Genomic DNA, 20,126 nt, shown 5'->3' on the forward strand with positions numbered 1-20,126 from the left:
AATACGTGTGTAGTTTCTTCGTAATTGTGTTTTCCATGGGCTTTTTGAAGATTTCCCGAACATGAATTTCAAAAAGTTTTGCAACAGGATAAACTCATAATTACAATTTCTGCAAACTCTTTAAAGTGCCCTTGTATGTCCAGTCCAAAGTTGCTAAATCATAGAGAGAGGAGGAGGAGGAGAGAGAGAGAGAGAGGATAATCTTCCATTAGATACGTCACTCCCCAAGCAGCTACAATGGCTGGAGCTAAGCCAATCTGAAGCCAGGAGCCAGGAGCCAGGAGCCACGAGGTTACTCCAGGTGGGCTGTGCTAGTGCAGGGTCCCAAGGCTTTGGGCTATGCTAGACTGCTTTCCCAGGCCAGAAGCAGGGAGCTGGATGGGAAGCAGAGCTGCCGGGATTAGAACCAGCGCCCATATGGGATCCCGGCGCGTTCAAGGCGAGGACTTTAGCCGCTAGGCCACGCCGCCGGACCCCACTAATTACATATCTTTTAAAAAACTACACAATATGGAGATTTCCTTTAAAAATTACAGATTTTGGGGGCCCGGTGTGGTGGCCTAACAGCTAAAGTCCTTGTCTTGCACATGCCAGGATCCCATATGGGCGCTTGTTCTAATCCTGGCAGCCCTGCTTCCCATCCAGCTCCCTGCTTGTGGCCTGGGAAAGCAGTCGAGGACGGCCCAAAGCTTTGGGACCCTGCACCCGTGCGGGATACCCCGAAGAGGTTCCAGGTTCCCGGCTTCGGATCGGCGCGCACTGGCCCGTTGCGGCACACTTGGGGAGTGAATCATCGGATGGAAGATCTTCCTCTCTGTCTTTCCTCCTCTCTGTATATCTGACTTTGTAATAAAAATAAATAAATCTTAAAAAAAGATATGTAATTAGTGAGAAGAGTATATTTGTAAAATATTAATTTGTTTTTAATGGAAAGGTATATCAGGGGTAGAGAGAGAGAGAGAGAGAGATACTCCATCCTTTGGTTCACTTTCCAAGCAGCAGCAACTGCAGGAGTTGAACTGATCCGAAGCTATGAGCCAGGAACTTCTTCCAGGTCTCCCACATGGGTGCAGGGTCCCAAGGCTTTGGGCCGTCCTTGACTGCCCTCCCAGGCCACAAGCAGGGAGCTGGATGGGAAGTGGAGCTGCCGGGATTAGAACTGACGCCCATATGGGATTCTGGTGCGTTCAAGGCGAGGACTTTAGCCGCTGAGCCACGCTGCCGGCCCACTAGTGCTGTTTTTTTTTCTTTTATTTTTAATAAGAAGTAGTCTTTTAAAAAAATGCTTATTTACTTTTAATTTAAAACCAGAGTTACAGAGAAACAGGTAGAGGGAGAGATACGAAGTTCGAAAGAGAAAGAGAAGAAGGGAGGTTGAAGGGAGGGAGGAAGGGAGGGAGAGAAAGAGAGAGAGAAACATCTTTTATCTGCTAGCTTACTTTGCAAATGACCACAATGACCAGAGCTGGGCCAAGCTAAAGCCAGAAGCCAACAGCTTCTTCCACATCTGCCACATGGATGTGGTAGGCTCCCTAGCACTTGAACTTTCCTTTGCTGTTTTCTTAGGTGTACTAGCAGGGAGCTAGATCAGAAGTGGATCAACTAGGACATGAACCAGTGCCCATATGGGATGCTAGCATCAGAGCTAGTGGAGTTTAAGGTGCTATGCTACAGTGCCGACCTCTGGTGTCTTCTTTTAATGTCAGGAAACATTTAGACTTTATCAAAGAGTTTTACTCTCCATTTTCTAAGACATGTTTTGTGGTGTTGATGGAGCAGGAGATGTTCGTGATGGGTTTGGTGTTGGTTGTCATTATTGCAGCCTCTCTTTTTATGTTTTTGATATATTTATTTATTTTTAATGGAAAGGCAGATATACAGAGAGGAGGAGAGGCAGAGGAAGATCTTCCATTAGATAGTTCACTCCCCAAGTTTCTGCAACGGCGTGGAGCTGTGCCAATCCAAAGCCAGGAGCCAGGAGGTGCTTCCAGGTCTCCCACACGGGTGCAGGGTCTCAAAGCTTTGGGCCATCCTCGACTGCTTTCCCAGGCCACCCAAGCAGAGAGCTGGATGGGAAGTAGGGTCACCTGCGCCCAAATAGGATCCCGGCACGTGCAAGGTGAGAACTTCACCCACCACCCACCACGCTATCACACTGGGCCTATATTTCCCTCTCCTTAAAGGAAAAATGACTAATAAATTTAGATCAGAAAAATAAAAAAGAGAGGGGCCTGGCGCTATTGCGTAGTGGTTAAAGTCCTCACCTTGAACGCACCGAAATCCCACATGGGTGCCAGTTCTAATCCCGGCAGCCCCGCTTCCCATCCAGCTCCCTGCCTGTGGCCTGGGAAAGCAGTCAAGGATGGCCCAAAGCTTTGAGACCCTGCACCTGTGTGGGAGACCCGGAGGAGGATCTGGGCTCTTGGCTTCGGATTGGCTCAGCTCCAGCCGTTGCGCTCACTTGGGGAGTGAATCATCTAATGGAAGATCTTCCTCTCTGTCTCTCCTCCTCTCTGTATATCCTCCTTTCCAATAAAAATAAGTTAAAAAAAAGGAGAGGGAAATAGCAGAGCTGTCTTTTTGCCCTTTAATGAATGTTCTTAGAACACTCAAATGGATACTCTAATCTCCTTAATAAAGCTATGTTAATTGTGGAGAATTATGAACTCAGTTAGGTCTTACGAAGTGCTTTAGTTATTCCAGAACTTTTTGGTAACAGAACAACTGTCAACAGCTCAACTGCCCCTTTCTCCTAGAAATTGTGAAGGTGATAGAAAAAAAATCTATGTAGAAATTAAAGAAAAGCAATCTGGAAAAAGAGTAGTTTCATTCTTTGGTCTTTCACACTAAATGCATAGTGAAATGAAGCCAGTCCCCAAAGGAAAAACATATTTCCCTGATTTGTGTATTAAAAATGTAATGTATATGAATGAAAATGACTTTTTGAAACATAATTATTATATATAACCCTCTATATTCTTGAACAGCAGTGGTATTTGAATGTACTACTTGTTGAATTGTTTATCTAGTGGAGCGTTATGCTTGTGACTAGGAAGAGAATGGAAAGTATGCCATTGTAAAATTAAAGGGCAAATCAGAAGAGAAAGAGAAGGTATGAGTGAGAGAGGGAGTGTTGGGCGGAAAGTGTCATTATGCTGTTAAAACCATATATATATGAATTTCATAAAAGTGTCCCCCTTTAATAAAAATAAAATAGATAACATATAATAAATATAATATAATATGATGTAATATAATGTAAGTTTGGTAATTTAAAAAGTCATTATGAAGAAGCTGTTACCGTGACTGTGGTACTGGAATAAGTGAGATACAAGGATGAATGAATTTAGAATCAAGAGCCTATAAATAATCCCTTAATATGGTTCATTGATTTTGACTGTGGTACCCAGAGAATTCAGTGCGGGAAAGAATCATCAACAAATATTCATGTAGCAACTTGATAGAAACATGAAAGAAAGAATTTGAAATTCTATACCGTATACAAAAATGCTCCCAAAATGAATCAGGAAATTACAACAGATAAAAACATAAATTTCTTAGAATGAAATGGACAGGTATAGATCTTCATGAACTTACTGGGTTGAGATTTCTTACTTATTTGTTTGTTTTTATTGGAAAGTCAGATATACAGGGAAGAGAAAAGACAGAGAGGAAGATCTTCTGTCCGCTGATTCACTCCCCAAGCGGTCACAACAGCTGGAGCTGCGCTGATTTGAAGCCAGGAGCCATGAACTTCTTCCAGGTTTCCCACACAGGTCCCAAGGCTTTGGACCATCCTCAACTGCTTTCCCAGCCCACAAGCAGGGAGCTGGATGGGAAGCTGGGTAGCTGAGATTAGAACCAGTGCCCATATGGGATCCTGGTGCGTGCAAGGTGAGGACTTTAGCCATTAGGCCACCACACTTGGCCCTGGGTTGATGTTTCTTAAATACAATACCTTAAAGCACAAGTGACAAGTAAGGTATAAATTGTCGGGGGCCTGCATAATGGCCCATTGGCTAAATCCTTGGCCTTGAATGTGTCATGATCCCATATAGGCACTGGTTTCAATCTCTGCGGCCCCGATTCCCGTCCAGCTCTCTGCTTGTGGCCTGCGGCAGCAGTAGAAAATAACCTAAAGCCTTGGGACCCTGTACCACGTGAAACACCCAGAAGAGGCTCCTGGCTTCTTGGCTTCGAATTGGCTCAGCTCTGGCAGTTGTGGACACCTGGGGCATGAACCGGTGGATGGAAGATCTTTCTGCCTGTCTCTCCTTCTCTGTAAATCTGCTTTTCCAATAATATTAAATAAATCTTTTTGTTTTTAAAAAAAGAAGGTATACATTTAAATATTTATTCATACATTTTCATTTAAATAAATTTTAAGTTAATTTAAAGTTTTAGTCTTTAAAAGACTCTGTAATAAATGTGAAAATATAGCACACAGAATAGATTAAAAACTTAGAAATGTTAACAATATGATAAATGCGTTTTGGTCACAATAATAAAGTACTCTTGTAAGTGAACAGTAAAGGCAAATAACCCAGCTAAAATGGGCAAAATGAGTAGATGTGTGCTCCAAGAGGGTGTACAGATGGCCAAGAAGCATATGAAAAATGGAAGAGAGTTTCAGTGTCATTAGCCAATGCCAAACAAAAGCAGAGTGAGATAACATTTAAAACCCCCTAGGATTTTGAGTGTTGAAAAGATGAGTAATAATAACTGTTAGTAAGATTGTGGAAAATTTGGAGCCCTCATACATTGCTTTTAGTAAAATGAAATTGTGTGGGTGACTTGGAAGTAAATTTTGGTCTTGCTTCAAAAGTTAATCATAGAGCTGACGCATGATCTGGCAGTTCCATATCTACATATGTACCTCAAGGAAATGAAAATACATTTGTGCCCCATAGTTACATTATTCATAATAGCCAACAAATAGAAACAGCACTAATGCCCATCAATTGATTTTTATGGAACAAATGTGATATATCTGTACAGTGGTATGTTTCTTGGCAATACAATTAAATGAAAGATTAATACTGCACACAACACGGATGGATCTTGAAAACATTATGCTGTGTCAAAGATACCAGGTACAAAGGTTACATATTTTATTACCCTTAATATTAATCTAAAATGTCTGGAGTAGGCAAATCCATAGATTCATGAAGCGCATTGGTGGTTGTCTGGGTGTGGGAGACAGTGAGCATGTGGAGCAGTGCTACTAGGCTTGGGTTTTCTTTAGGGTTGATGGAATTGATTTCAAATTAGATAACAGAGACGAGTGTGCAACGTTTGAGTGTACTAAAATCCATTGAGTTGCATGCTTTAAAGTGGTATGTTTTATATTTCCATTTAAAAAGTGATGTGACGGGCCCGGCGGCGTGGCCTGGCGGCTAAAGTCCTCGCCTTGAAAGCCCCAGGATCCCATATGGGCACCGGTTCTAATCCCGGCGGCTCCACTTCCCATCCAGCTCTCTGCTTGTGGCCTGGGAAAGCAGTTGAGGACTGCCCAATGCATTGGGACCCTGCACCCACGTGGGAGACCCGGAGGAGGTTCCAGGTTCCCGGCTTCGGATCGGCGTGCACCGGCCGCTGTGGCTCACTTGGGAAGTGAATCATTGGACGGAGGATCTTCCTCTCTGTCTCTCCTCCTCTGTGTATATCTGGCTGTAATAAAATGAATAAATCTTTAAAAAAAAGTGATGTGACCATTTAGACAAAGCTTACTTTGAGACATGCTTAATATTGTTAAAGTTATAATTTATTTCTTCATGAATGGTGATGACACATTCATTTTAAAAGTTTATTGCTGGTGATAGTGATTTTTGCTATCTATTATCCGTTGTAACATTTAGATAGTATATGATAACCTGTCCAGATAGCAGGTAGTAACCCAATCATAGGTTAACTGCACCTAAAGAGGTATAGACAGTGTATAGCAGCAAGACCTTACCTGTGGCAACAATACTGGTCTAGATTTGAAGCCCAACTCTACTGTTTACTTCTTGTGGCACCTTAAGCACTCATTTAGCTTCTGACAGCCTTAGCTTTAACCCCTTCAAATTAGGAATGGCATGGCATTTGATAAAGTTATTGTGAGGACTCCCCCCTCCCCCCCGCAAAGCGTTTGGCCATTTGCAGTTCAGGAAATTGATTGTTTCCTTTAGATACTCCAATATAATGCTTGTCACATTTCCTTTTCAGGCAAACTAATCTTGTCTGGAAAGATGTCAGACTAACAACAGAAGTCTGATTCACTTTGTAACACACAACTTCTGAGGTCTGGAGGTCAATGAACATTTTAGTTTTTAGGGTTTTTTTTCTCATTTATTTTCCGCAAGTAGGATATTTACCTTCTCTGTGCTGTGGTTGCACTTTGACCCAATTTGCAGTTTTTACAAAGGTTATCTTCCTGGATATTTGTAGCAACTTGATTCTTGGAAGAAAGAAATGCTACTTTATTGTGTTCTGTATTTACCCTGAAACGAACTTCCTTTGATACTAAATGCTGAATGGTCCAGTTCTCTCAGGAAGGGAAATTGATATTTGGCTTAAAACATTGTTTTTCAGATTCTGATATATGTTCCTTTTAAGATTTTTGAGATAACAGATTTTGAATTTGGATTGTAGTCAAAGGCTTAAAATGCTCCACTAAAGAGAGAGCGCGCATGCGAGCATGCAACTGAAAAAAAGAAATATTTTAATTGGATACCATTTGAGAATATATTTTCTGATTCTGGTGAGAACTTGGGGAATTTGCAGGGACACTGTGTAGGCAGGTATTTAGTCCAGAGATTAAGTTGCCACTTTGTATGCTTCATCACGTATTGCAGTGCCTGAGTTGAAGTCCCAACTCCGCTTCCAATTCCAGCTTCCTGCTAATTTGTACCCTGGCAGGCACAAGGTAATGGCTCCAAAAGTGGATCCCTGACACCTAAGTAAGAATTCCAAATTGAGTTCCAGGCACCTGACCCATCCCTGGCTATTGGGGCATTTGAAGATCTCTGACTCTGTCTTCCAAATAAAAATGAAGGAATAAATAAATAATAAAAATTTAAGATATTTTGCTTAATTTATATATGTATATATTTTTGTGTATGAAGGAATTGAAGTCCAGGGAGGAGAACTGACTTGCTTAGTCATCACCCTGGCAGTAAGTGGCAGAAGTGGCACTAGAAAGGCAGAAGGATGGGAAGAGGGGAGTGAGTGATGTTTACTATCTACTGTGTGTCGACCTTTCATGTTTACCGTCTGCCTTACTCCTTATAGCAGTACTCTCAGCTAGATAATTTCCATTCCTCTTTGACAGGTAAGGCCATTGGCTCTCAAAGGGGTAAAGTGATTACAACATAGCAATCTGCTATTATGAGGCTGTCCATCCCAATATATTGCTCTCAGTACTTCATGCTTCTTTTATTTCCATTTGTTGTCCTTAAGCTAGAATCCCTATCTAATTTTTTAAAAATAAGATACATTCTCTTTCTTTTCTATAGTACTGTAAAATCTCTTTCTTGAAGGTGCCTCAGGAGAAAGAAAACCAGAATGTTGGAAGTTGGAGTTAGGATTAATAATTAAAGATTTTTTTTTTAAGTAGACACATCCTGAAGGCGGGGAATGGTTTTCCTCAGGAGACTGTATGTACTGTCATTTAAGATCACTGACAGTCCAGGTAACCTGAGACCTTTGGGTTTTGTCCAATGAGAGGTTTTCTGTTTTATTATTTTACTTTTTAAAGGTTTTGTTTGTATTTATTTGAAAGGCAGAGTTAGAGAGGGAGAGAGATTGGTCTTTCATCTGCTAGTTCATTTTCCAAATGTCTACAATAAAGGCTGGACTGTGAGCCAGGCTTAAGCTGGGAGCCACGAGCTTGTTCTGGCTCTCCCATGTGGATGCAGAGGCCCAAGCACTTGGGCAATTGTTTGCTGCTTTCTCCTGTGCACTAGCAAGGAGCTGGATTGGAAGTGGAGTAGCTGGGATTTGATCAAGCACACCCATGGTAATTCCAAGCCATAGTGCTGGCTCAAAACTTTCAGCTTTAAGACTTGAGTTGTCTTGAGCACACAAGACAAGTTGGTTACAAACTTGGGCATGTTTGCTGATGGTGGTAGGGCTTGAAGCATACGTAGTGGGTTGAATGAGATGATATGAGTCTCTTTGGCTACTGTAGAATAAGAAGTTTACCTGTTGTTTGTGTTTGGGAACCTAGTGTCTAAACGCTAATAAAATCAAGCCAGAAACATGATATGTAAATATATAATAAGGGGAATTAGAGAAGATGAGCTGGCTCTGGATGCTGTCTGTGTTCCCAGAACACGATTTTTCAGTCTAAGAATTACCTGGGAGTACCCAGGTAATTCAGTGTTACTTCCAGATCCAGCAGCTCCGCATTTCCCTCTGCATTTGCATTATCTCTGGCCAGTCAACCTTTCCTATAGACACTTAGCAGGCTGTGATACTGTGATATAGCATGATATAAATTTTTTTCTTTGTCCCTGGTATCTGGTATCGATCTTCTAACCCCTGTGGTTTCCTGACTGATAGAAGTAAAAAAGAATGCCTTTCAGTGTTAATAAGACAATTTCAACTATACTTACTTATTTTAGTGAGATGATTCTTAGAGGGTGTTGGTCAGAGAAACCAATTATGTGGCTAGAAGTTTGGAACTTTTGACTCCTCTAGCCAGGGAGGACAGAATGACTAGAAATGGACTCAGTCATACTTGATCATACCTGTTACAAACACCAAGCAACCGAGGGGAGGAAGGTTCTAGTAAACTACAAACAGGAATGACTATCTTTTTCATTTGGAAATAATAATAATAATGAAACATTAAGCACTAGGCTTCAGAGAACTTCCAGGACAGTGAACACCTTGCAGAAACTAACAGATTGCCAGCCAAAGGAGGGCATGGAAATTGCGCTGCTTCCCACCTACCTAGTCCTATGCATATTTCTTGAGTTCTATGCTTTGTAATAAACTGGCAATAATAAATAAAATGTTTTCCTGAGTTCTGTGAACCATTCTAGAAAATTACGAAACCTGAGGTTTCATTCTTGAAAATGTCCAAATTATATCCTTGTTGGCTGGGAGTATATTACAATCTAACACTTGTGATTGGAGTCTAAAGTGAGGGGACAGTCTTTTAGGACCTATGGGGTTGTCACTACATAGTTAGTGTCACAGGTCTTGATTGTTTTAAAATTTTCTTTATATATAGAGAGCATATTTTATGTGTTTCGTATATACAATGTTAAGCACATTATATTTCCTACCCTTCTACTCTCCCCCCTTTTTCCTTCTAATTTTTCTGATAACATACTTTCAATTTACTTTATAATGACAGACTTTGTTTTCTACTAAATATCCAACAAGTAGAAAGTGGAAAGATCACTGTTCTGCCAGAGTTTGCACAAGGGCTATAAGCAACAATCAAGTTTCAAGATGTTGATTTTACTCATATACATTAAAATTTTTGTACTCTCTATGTTAGTTACCACAGATCAGAGAAAACATATGATGCTTTGTATTTTTGTGTCTGATTCATTTCACTAAGGATAATGATCTTCTATTGTATCCATTCCTTTTAGTAAAAGACCAGATTTCACTTTTTTATAACTGAGTAGTATTCCATAGTGGATTTATACCACATTTTCTCTATTCAGTCATTAGTTACTGGGCATCTGGGTTGATTCCTTATCTCTGCTATTGTAAATTGAGATATAAATACAGGAGTACAGATAACTTTAATGTGCTGGTTTAATTTTGTTTGGGTAATTCCCAGAATTAGGATAACTGGGTCATATAGTTCACCTATTTTCAATTTCTGTGGAATCTCCATATCGTCCCCCATAATGGTTGTCACAGTTAACATTCACACAAATACTGTATTAGGCGTACCTTTTCCTCTACATCCTCACCAACGTTTGTTATTTTTTGAATTTGAGTGATAGCCATTCTAACTAGGGTGAGATGAAACCTCCCCCATTAGTGGTTCTTCTTGCATTTCCCTGATGGATAGTTATCTTGAGCATTTATTTTTCATGTGTCTATTGGCCATTTATAGTTCATTCTCCATAAAATGCCTGTTCATGACCTTTGCCCATTGCTTAACTGGATTGTCTGTGTTATTGTTGCTGAGCTTCTTGAGGTCTTTAAAAACTCCAGTGTGTTTTGTGAGTACAGGAAAAAAATGAATATGCTTATTTTGCATATTTAATATGAGTTTAAATGGTCTGGGGAGGAATGTGATATTTTCATTATTTAAAGTTCCCTAAATGGCTCTAATGAGTAGCTAGAATTGAGGATCACTGTCTTAGACACAACAAGAAATGCAACTAGTGTTTATTGAATGTTTACTTAGCCATCATAGCAACCCTGTGAAACAGGAATTAGTTTTGGGTAAGGAAGATGGGTCTCAAGTGATTGAGAAATTTGAGCTCAAATGTGATTTTTTTCTTTTTTGCTAAAAAGTAAGCAGTACAGCTGGCAGCCCATTATTTCATCCGATTTCCATAGCTACTCTGAAATAATAGTTATGATTATTCTCATTTTATGATGAGAGTTAAGTCACAAATCAGATAACTGAAGAGAACTATTGATTTAGGTTGGTGAATAGTGGAGTAGGCACCAAAAAGTTTTAGAATTCAAGAGGTGCCATGCTTTACACAGCAAAACCCATTGCTCATACCCTAATCTTATTCTTGCCTATGAAATGAGAGAAGTTCTGGTTGTTTCTAAGCATTGCTGTGAAGATTAAATAAAGTGTCAGCTATGAAAGATCTCTTGAGTAGCGGTATTGGCAGAGAGGAAAGAAAAGAAACACACAATAGATATTGAACACAATTTTGATGCCTAGTGTTTAATTTGTGTTACTTTTTATTCTCTTTCCAGCTGAATCCTTCAAGGAATTTGCTGAGTTACTCAATGAAGTGGAAAACGAGAGGATGATGATGGTAGGTCACCAATATTTGGGCCTTGGCTGACAGTAAGAACATTTTTTCTATATTTGTTGACTAGATTAGTCTTCTGCTGTTTTTATTTCTGTCTTCTATCCTCTTTGTGGTTTAAGCTAGGGACCAGTGTTGTGCACTGAAGGTTAGCTCACTGCTTGTGACATTGGCATCCCATATCAACACACTTGTTCAAATCACCTGAAACCACTTTTTGTCTAGCTCCCTGCTGATGTGCTCGGGAAAGCAGTGGAAAATTGCTCAAGTGTTTGGGCTCCTGTCACCCGCATGGGTGACTTGAACAGAATTCCAGGCTCCTGACTTTGGCCTAGACCAGACCCTGCCATTGCAGCCATTTGAGGAGTAAACCAGTGGATGGAAGATTCTCTCTCTCTCTCTCTCTCTCTCTCTCTCTCTCTCTCTCTCTCTCTCTCCACCTTCCCTCCCTCCCTCTCGCTCTGTAGCCCTCCCTTGTAAATAAGTAAGCAAATTTTAAAAAATATTTAGGAAATAGGTTGCTTGTACTTTCAAGCTGCTGCCTTCAGAGTTCAGCATTATATATAGAGAAAACAACACAGAATAATCACAGCTCTGTTGATTTTAGTGAGAATGGACTTTAAAGGACATTAAAATGGGCAATTGAACATGCTGACAAGAATTGGGGTCTTTCATGTGGTTAACCATTTATTAACCTGTTTCTCTGCTACCAGAAATGATATGAGCTTTATTTCTATATGACAAGTCATTATTTACTTGAAATATAGATGATAACTCTTCTCTTACTATGGAAGACTATTAAAATCTCTAATACTTTATTTAAATTGTTTAATATAATTAAAAAATTTTTAATCTGCTTGCTTTGTGGCTTTAAGGAGGGAGAAAACAAGAGAAGAGGAAAAGAGAAAGAGAGAGATTCTTTTATCTGCTGATTCACTTTTTAGATGTCTGAGCCAGGCTGAAACTGAGAGCTAGCAAACCACTCCAGATTTTTCATGTGTGTAATAGGGACCTGAGTACGTGAGATACCGCCTGCTGTCTGCTTGGGTGCACAGGAGCTGGAGTGTGAAATTGCAGTGAAGTTGGGACTTGAACTGAGGCACTCAAATATGGAAGATGTCTTAATTTCTGGGGCAAGCAACTGCTCCCCAAAATTTTAATTTGAGAATAATTTTAGTTGGAAATTGAGTGGAAAGCGTATATATATATATATATATATATATATATATATAAAATGTATTATATAATATGTTATTATTAATATAGTATAATTAGTATTTATTAACATAGTATAATATATAATATATAAAATTACACATAACATATTATATGTAATATATAACTTATATTATATTATATTATATTATATTATATTATATTATATTATATTATATTATATTAATATATATCACCCACCCTCACCCCCCCACATTGCTTCTTGCCATTTCCCTTTAGTTATTTCCCATTAATATGGTATGAACAGACTTCAAACATTCATGGAAAATAGAATTAGAAGATTTTATTTTGGTACAAAACAATTTTGAAATCCATAGGGGACTTCATCCAAGTCTCCCACATGGTGGTGGAGGTCAAAGGACTCTAGTCATCTTGCACTGTTTTCCCACATCCATTAGCAAGGAGATAGATTTTTTTGGTAAATATACATTGGGATGTACTATTTGAAGATCTCTTATATGAATGGCTTTGTAAGATTTTTTTTTTTGCAGCAAAGTAAATGTGTATTTTAATTCCATTTCCTACGAGCTTTTCGAAATACCCCCATTTTTGTTCCAAATGATGAGCCATTGATACTTCTTTTTGTTGTGTTTGGTTTGCATCTTTTAGAATGTCATATGCATAGTAGGAATCATACAGGCATAGGCTTCTTTGACTTAGAAATATGTATTTAAGCTTCCTCCATGTACGTTTATGGCTTGATAACACATTTCCTTTTATTATTAAATAAATATTTGTTGTAGGATTATATCACCATTTATCCATTCATCCATGTAAGGTCATTTTACTTGCTTTCAGTGTTAGAAATTATGAATTAACTGGTTGTAAACATTCTTCTGTAGGCTTTAGATAAATATGAAGTACTGTTTATGAATTATACTTTAATAAACATGTGTTTAGTTTGGTAAGAAATTGTAAAATTGTAGCATTTTGCATTCCCATCAGTAATGGATGGGAATTCTGATTTCTTCATGTCCTTGTCAGATTGATGTTAGCGTTCTCAATTTTGACCATTCTGATAAGTATGCGGTGGTATCTTATTGGTTTAGTTTTCATTACCTTGATGATATAGGATGTGGAGCATTTTTCAAATATATAATTTCCATCTCTGTATTTTGTTCATGAGGTATCTGCAGATAGTTTGCCTATTTTTAAATTGATTGCTTTCTTCTTGTTGCATTGACAGAGTTCTTTTTTTATTTATGTGCAAATCCTTTACTAGGTACATTTATTTTGTATGGTACATGTAAGCCTCCAGAAAGCACATGTGTCAAATAAGCCCTCAGTGTACCCCATTCCAATGTGTTCCCAGTCTCCTTCCCCTTAACAAATGAATTCAACCCCACACATTTGTGGTGGCAGTGATGGCAGTGAAGTGGCCCTGGCTGTTTGCACCCATGGTGGCAAGGCAGATACACCACCCCTATCACTCCAAATTTTTGGGCGAAAAATAGGACAGGCAACTATGCTGCCACACTGATATTGTTAACTCAGACTTGACATTAACCAGACCCAGAATACCTGCCAGTTATTGGCTGTTTTTCTCCCAGCAGTGTCACACTTGCTTAGGTACAAGACAACCTAGGTGTTTTACGAGGTCAATCAGAGATCGCACCAGATGCAGAAATGTTATAGTTTAGAGCCTTTATTTACTGGCTAGGACTGGTAGGAAGGCAGCCACAGAGCAAGATGCTGATACTGTTCCAAGACCCTAAAGCACAGAGTTCTAAAATGCTTAAATTCCATCCTGTTTGACATAGGCCTCTAGGATGTATTACCTCATCCTGGATATACCAGTTGGTCCCTATCTGAAAGTAGTCCATACAGGAAAAGGGCGTGTAGCAAGTTGTTTACAGAAACAAATGGCTGCAGGTAAGGGAGGGGTCACAACTGTCAGGAATAACAATTGTAAATCCTGTGATCTGTTAAGGATCCATTACCCTTTACTTAGAAAAGTAGAATTGGAGTCATCCTGAAATAGAAGAATTAGATACTTAGGCTCTAGTTCTGGGTCTGCCACTAGCATATTTGTTGACTTAAGACTAATAATGGTATTTGTCTGGGGTCTTTTCTTTTCTCTAAAGCTTGGGAAATAATCCCCAACTCTTAAATATTATAAATATTCGAAATGATATAATGAATAAGAAAGTATTTAATTAAGGGTTAAAATGTATTGATTATTGTAAGTGTTGGTTATACTTATCTTTGGTTACTTACACAATTCTGCTTGTGCAAATGTGACTTGGGAATTTTCTTAAGAACAGATTTTCTTCTTAAGACCCTAAGGAGAGACCAATATGGCGAGAAGCTTGAAGATGGACCAAGGGCTAATCTATACATTATTGAATGGTCTCCTCTGCCTAAAGTGTTTGTGGGATGCTGCCCATGTCATTTTCACAGACCTTCACTGTCATTTCATTCAGACACCGCTAGAAAAGGCTCAGCTGTACTTCTATTCAGCCCAAATTTCCCCTGATTACTTTCATTCAGTATTAAAGCTGTATAAAATACTAAAGTAGAATTTGTTTTTTGAGATGTTGTTTTTCTCACCCGTCTAACTAGCCCAGTGCCACATGACCAGTTTTTTTTTTTTTTTCTAATTACGTTGCCTTTTTGTCTCTGGAACTTTTAGATCATGTATTGAATGTTTGCTCTCCATTTCCCTCTTAATTCCGAGAATACGATGAAGATTAGGCTTAATGAGAGCCTTTCACACCATGCCAGGAATTCATTGCTTGATTGAACCTCTCTTATTTACTGGGACTATGGAAAAAGGACTTGACTACCTTAACCTGGATAAATTTGGAGCTGTTAAGCCATTCCTCATCCTTCCTAAAAGAGGAAATCAAAATAAGTGTTAGGAAGTTCACAGATTGTGGCAATTATAGCAATATCCAGTTTTCCCCATAGATAAATATAAATCGTGGCAGTAATTGTAAAGAGAAAAAATGAGGCAGAGCATTGCAGATGTGGTGATCTTAAAAGTAGCCTGATTAAAGTTGTAATATTTCGAGAAGTGCCTTTGAATGTCTGGATTGCTGTCTTCCTGTATGGTTAGGAAACATATCTCTATGCCTTTCTAGTGCAACAGGGGGCTCTGTAGGGAATATACCAGGTCTGGCTGTGAACGCTGCTATAAATGACATAAACAGGCACATAGTATTTGAGACAGTGTATGCTGAATGCAATCTTTTGGTAATTTGTTAACTATAAAAGTTTCCCTAGCAATTCTGTAGTATTGGACTGAGTATAATTTCTATTCTCTTAAATATCATAGTTACTATTAATGTGGGTTTCATTTAGTAAGAACCTGATTTGATATGCCCCTTAGTGTTGTTGCTTTTCATGGTAAGGATTCCACCCTGAATTAAGAGTTAAGAGTGTTAATCACAGAGAGCTCACAAAATGAATTCAGTGATCATAAAGGAGAGTTAATGCCAAGTTTTTTTTTTTTAGTAATTGCAAGACTTTTAAGGTGTTTAAGGACAAGTTAGAATGAAGCAAAAAAGAGTCAAGATTCACTGTGTGTCTTCCTACACTGTTAATACTGTGTTCCCATAGAACATAGTACAATAGGTAGAGTGTGAAACAGAGGACAAGTTTCATAATGTACCTTTGTAATGTAAGCCTGGGAGCTGTCTTGCTAATATAATTAAGGAAAAACTACAAACTCCAGTTTATTTAAGTCATGTCATGTTTTTTAAGACTAAGCTAAAGCCAAACATATAAAAGGCAAGGGACTTATGTAACATATGTGAGAAGTTATTGGTATACCTGCTTATGAAAGACAGTACCGTCCTGAACATGGAAATCTTACAATTGTGCTAGTCTAGATGTGTTGGAATATGCAAAGGCCCAATTGTGTAACCATGATTAGGCTTGGTATGTGCCATTCTCATTGGAAGTTCATGTTTACTTTTTGCTGAAAGACATACTACCTCACTGTTTTCCAGATGGTCACTTTTTACGTTACTTTTGTGGAACCAGGGATGGTTTTTCTACTTGCCAAGTGCTGCACATCAACATATTTCAAAAACTTAATGGGCTAAACCAACACTATTCCATATTATCTCCTTAGTATGTGGGTCAGATGGCTTGGTAGCCGTCTTCTGGATGGTTCTTCTGCTCCACCTTGGCGGTATTCGGCTGGTAGATGAATTGTTATTGAGGGTCCTATATGACTCTCCTCGTGTATCTGGCAACCTGATAGGCATGGCTAGCAGGCTTGTTTGAGCTTGCTTCAGACAGTGAGCAGAATGCTTTCATTTGGCCTTTCCACAGTTTGGTATTCTCAGTGCAGTCCAAGTCCAACTTCTTTCAGAGAAAATGTTCCTCTGGCTTCTTATGATTTAGCTTAAGAAACATTGTAGCATCAGTTGACTTTACTCTGTTGATTTCAAGCTCATTCATGTTCAAAGTGGACAGGGACTAGACCACACCTCAGTGTTTCTATGAATTGCAGCACAATAAAGGGGAAAAAATTTATCCCTCTACCTGATCTGTGACATCAGTGATTTGTTTCCACCTAAGTACACATAAGTTTGTAACACATAATTCATAGTCCAAGGAAGTGTAGAATGTGCTGGACAAGAAATATGGTTTGATCTGCTTGTCAGAAGAGTTCTTAATTCCAGGTAAAGAAATTTACTTATGCCTTTATTTTTTGAAATCCGAGCTGCAATGGAGTTTAAATTGGGAGAGAGGTCAAAGTGAACCTTTATAAAAATCAGGACCTATAGAGGAAAGCTTCTGCTGGGGGGGTCCTATAGGTATGAGTTTGTGAACTTTCCTGCCTTTGGATAAAGGAGATGTTAAGTGTCACCTAAAGAGGTACGTTCTCATGGAAGCAGAACTAAATGGTGTCTGGAAAAAAGCTTTCATAGATCCATTTGAGGTTTTGAGAGTCAGATATAATCTTAAAGTCTTGGCAGGCAAGATATCCATTTTTTCCCTCACAATTAAATAAGGATAGGGAAGTGTTACATGATTTTGCAAGTCTAGACTTGCAGCAAACGGAGATTTGGAAAGCCAGCGGTAGAAGCATTGATGATAAGGATGCATATAGATAATGGCTCTGTCCCAATAGCAAAATACTTTTCTTCTTGCCTAAGTTTTGTATTATCTGCTGAATGTTGACAGTGCTGAATGGTAGCATCAGGAGCTACAGTGGATCAAGAAAGATGTCAGGGTTACTAGACGATATGAAGATGAACAAGGCTTTATTACAAGTTTGCTCATTTAGGTTAACCTTGAATAATAAACACAAAATAGGAGACCCCAAAGTACTGGCAAGATATCGATAAAAATAGGTAATAAACTAATGCCCTGACTTTTCATGCTTTTTGGTGGTATGTTAAGAGTTACTTCTTAGTTTGGAGAATTAGAAACCAGTCAAAACTGACTTTCTGTTATTCTGTCCTCTGTTTCTGTCTTACCTCGCTAGGAAATCAGTTCATTTCTCCATTTTAATTCATGCAATGTGTCCTGGAGCCAGCCTTTCGGATAACTTCTCCAATGTCTTGTGTTGTATGAGACCTCTGAGTGAGACCTCTGAGCCAGTTCTCACTGCTGAGGAAACATACCCCACCTGTTAACTTTGAACAGATGTACTTTTCCAAGAGGCATTTAGGAATAAAGCAAAATGTGTATTTTGTACCTGTCAACAGAGTAAGGGCTCCACTTTGGATCTGATATTTTCATGTCTCCACAACCTATCAGTGTTACTACATGTACAACCTGGACAAGAAAATCCTATCATCTTTTGGGCGTGTATAGTTGGGTCATTCGAGCTCTGTATCCAGTGTTTTCTGTGGTACTGTGATATACTCTGTATTCTGAAGGAAATGTTTCGAGTTTACGACACACTTGAGCAGGACTGGAAATTGTTTCTCCTGGGATTTTCTCTATTTTTTTTTTTTTTTAGAAATTTTTATTTTTCATGATACAGTTCCTTAGGCTCAGAGATTTCCCCTTCCAACCTCCTCCTGTCCTCTCCTCCACTGTTTTCCCTTATAACAATGGAATAGTCTTTCAGTAGCAGTCATAAGTCCATCATTCTTCTATTTAACTGTATCATGACATTGTAAATATAAGCTGTGGTGAAAAGTCCAGCGTCCTATTGTCAAGATATAGTTAGCAGTTTCATTGAGAGTTCATCTTTTCTTCATGAGTAGAGATGCATATTGTGATTAATCTTCACTTTCCAGTGTGGTAGTCTTCATTACACAGTTAATCTATGAGAGAATATGTACATGTATGTTTATCTTTGTATCTATTGATCTTGTATTTTGCATGAGGTTTGCCTTATGTTAGAGAGAACATATGGTATTTGTCCTCTTGGGATTGACTTACTTCACGAGGCATACTCTAGCTGGGATCGTTTTGTTGCAAATGGGAGAATTTCATGTTTTTAAGTGGCTGAGTAATATGCTGTGGAGTAGATGTACCACAGTTTCTTTATCCATTCCTGTTTCGATGGGCATCTGGGTTGTTTTCTAATATTTTTTTTACTGCTAATTCCCATGAAATGGTTTGCACTGGAGGCAATTGGCCTTATTTAATATATTCACCATTCCCTTTTTCTACTGTTTTCCACACGTTCTTCATGTTCTCTTGTGTCTGTCTCTGGACATGACTTTAGTCAGTTACGGATTGAAATCTCATGTCACACTCCCATCAAAGTTAAGGAAATGCCCCTGAAATTCAATCTCCCATTTCATCTCAAACCATTTGATTATCAGAGACCATGTGGGAAATGTTAGTAACAACACAACAGTGCAGGAAACTAGTTGGTGTTTTGAAGTATGATATAAGAAAATGTCGTGGTAACAAGGAAGTTTGTATTGAATTTTTGTTAACTTAGAATTTACTATGTGTGCTTTTTTTTTTTTATAGGTACAAAATGCTAGTGATTTGCTGATTAAACCCTTGGAAAATTTCCGTAAGGAGCAGATAGGCTTCACAAAGGTACCGTTTTTTTTTTTTTTTTTTCTGTATGTAATTAAGCTTTTTAAAATTCTAACTGGGTAATTGTTTGCTCTACCACTCTTTAATCTAAAATGCATGATGGATTTGTATGTCAACTTGATTAGAGTATGTGATGCTTGGATAGCTGGTTAAACAGTATTTGTGGATGTACCTGTGAGAATATTTTCAGAGACTAGCCTTTGAAATAAGGGACTGGGTAAAGCAGATACACCTTCACTGATGTGGGTGGCACTCATGGAGTGTACTCGTAGGCTGGATATAACCAAAAGATGCAGAAAGTTTGAGTTACCTCTGCCTGCCTATGTGGCCTAATATATAAATTGTTGCTTGCCCTTAGTATTTTTATTTTTAGGCCTTATACCTGGATTGTAATAGTATCAATGGTTTTCCAGCTTTCCAAACTTTGGAATATATTACTAGTCTTCTTGGGCCACCAGCTTTCAGAAGACCAATTATAGAACATATTAGCCTGTAGAATCACACAAGTCAATATTTCACAATAAATCTCTTTATATTGTGTATTTCAAAAATTTGGAATTCATGTGTTTTTTTGTGATATATATTTCTCATAAAGCTTATGCAGATGCCTCGTATAGATAGGCATCAGCCTTTTTGCACTAAAATGAGCCTTTTTAAAAATATTATATTTATTTATTGGCAGGACGAAATCACAGAGAGAGAAAGTGAAAAATTTTCCATCAATGATTTCCTCCCCCAGATATCTGTAATGGCCAAAGCTGGGCTAGGCAGAAGCCAGGAGCAAAATGAGGAGCAAGTTATTGAGCAATGGACTGAAGTCAATGCTTGCCATAAGCAGCAAAGTACTTGATTTAATTTTATTCCTATTCTAGAGTTTTCTAGAGGATGCAGCTTCTATGCAATAAAAAATTTGAGGGAACTTGATTGAAGAAGGAAGTTCTTTTCTGAGGTTTATTTATTTATATTGTAAAGGCA

The 20,126-nt window shown here is 38.6% G+C and overlaps 1 protein-coding gene across 4 annotated transcripts in view; it reads left to right on the plus strand.

Annotated features, from left to right (window-relative positions):
• The window catches only part of OPHN1 (oligophrenin 1), a 329,287-nt gene that overhangs the window by 99,098 nt on the left and 210,063 nt on the right, over window positions 1–20,126 (plus strand). For all 4 annotated transcript variants that reach the window (XM_004595205.4, XM_058658533.1, XM_058658534.1 and 1 more), the window contains exons 4-5: window positions 10,894–10,955; window positions 19,080–19,151. In XM_004595205.4, coding sequence (XP_004595262.2) covers window positions 10,894–10,955; window positions 19,080–19,151 — 134 coding nt within the window. The remainder of the gene's footprint in view (window positions 1–10,893; window positions 10,956–19,079; window positions 19,152–20,126) is intronic.

This window comes from Ochotona princeps, chromosome X (genome assembly GCF_030435755.1).
Source record: "Ochotona princeps isolate mOchPri1 chromosome X, mOchPri1.hap1, whole genome shotgun sequence".
In the NCBI taxonomy this organism is placed as follows: domain Eukaryota; kingdom Metazoa; phylum Chordata; class Mammalia; order Lagomorpha; family Ochotonidae; genus Ochotona; species Ochotona princeps.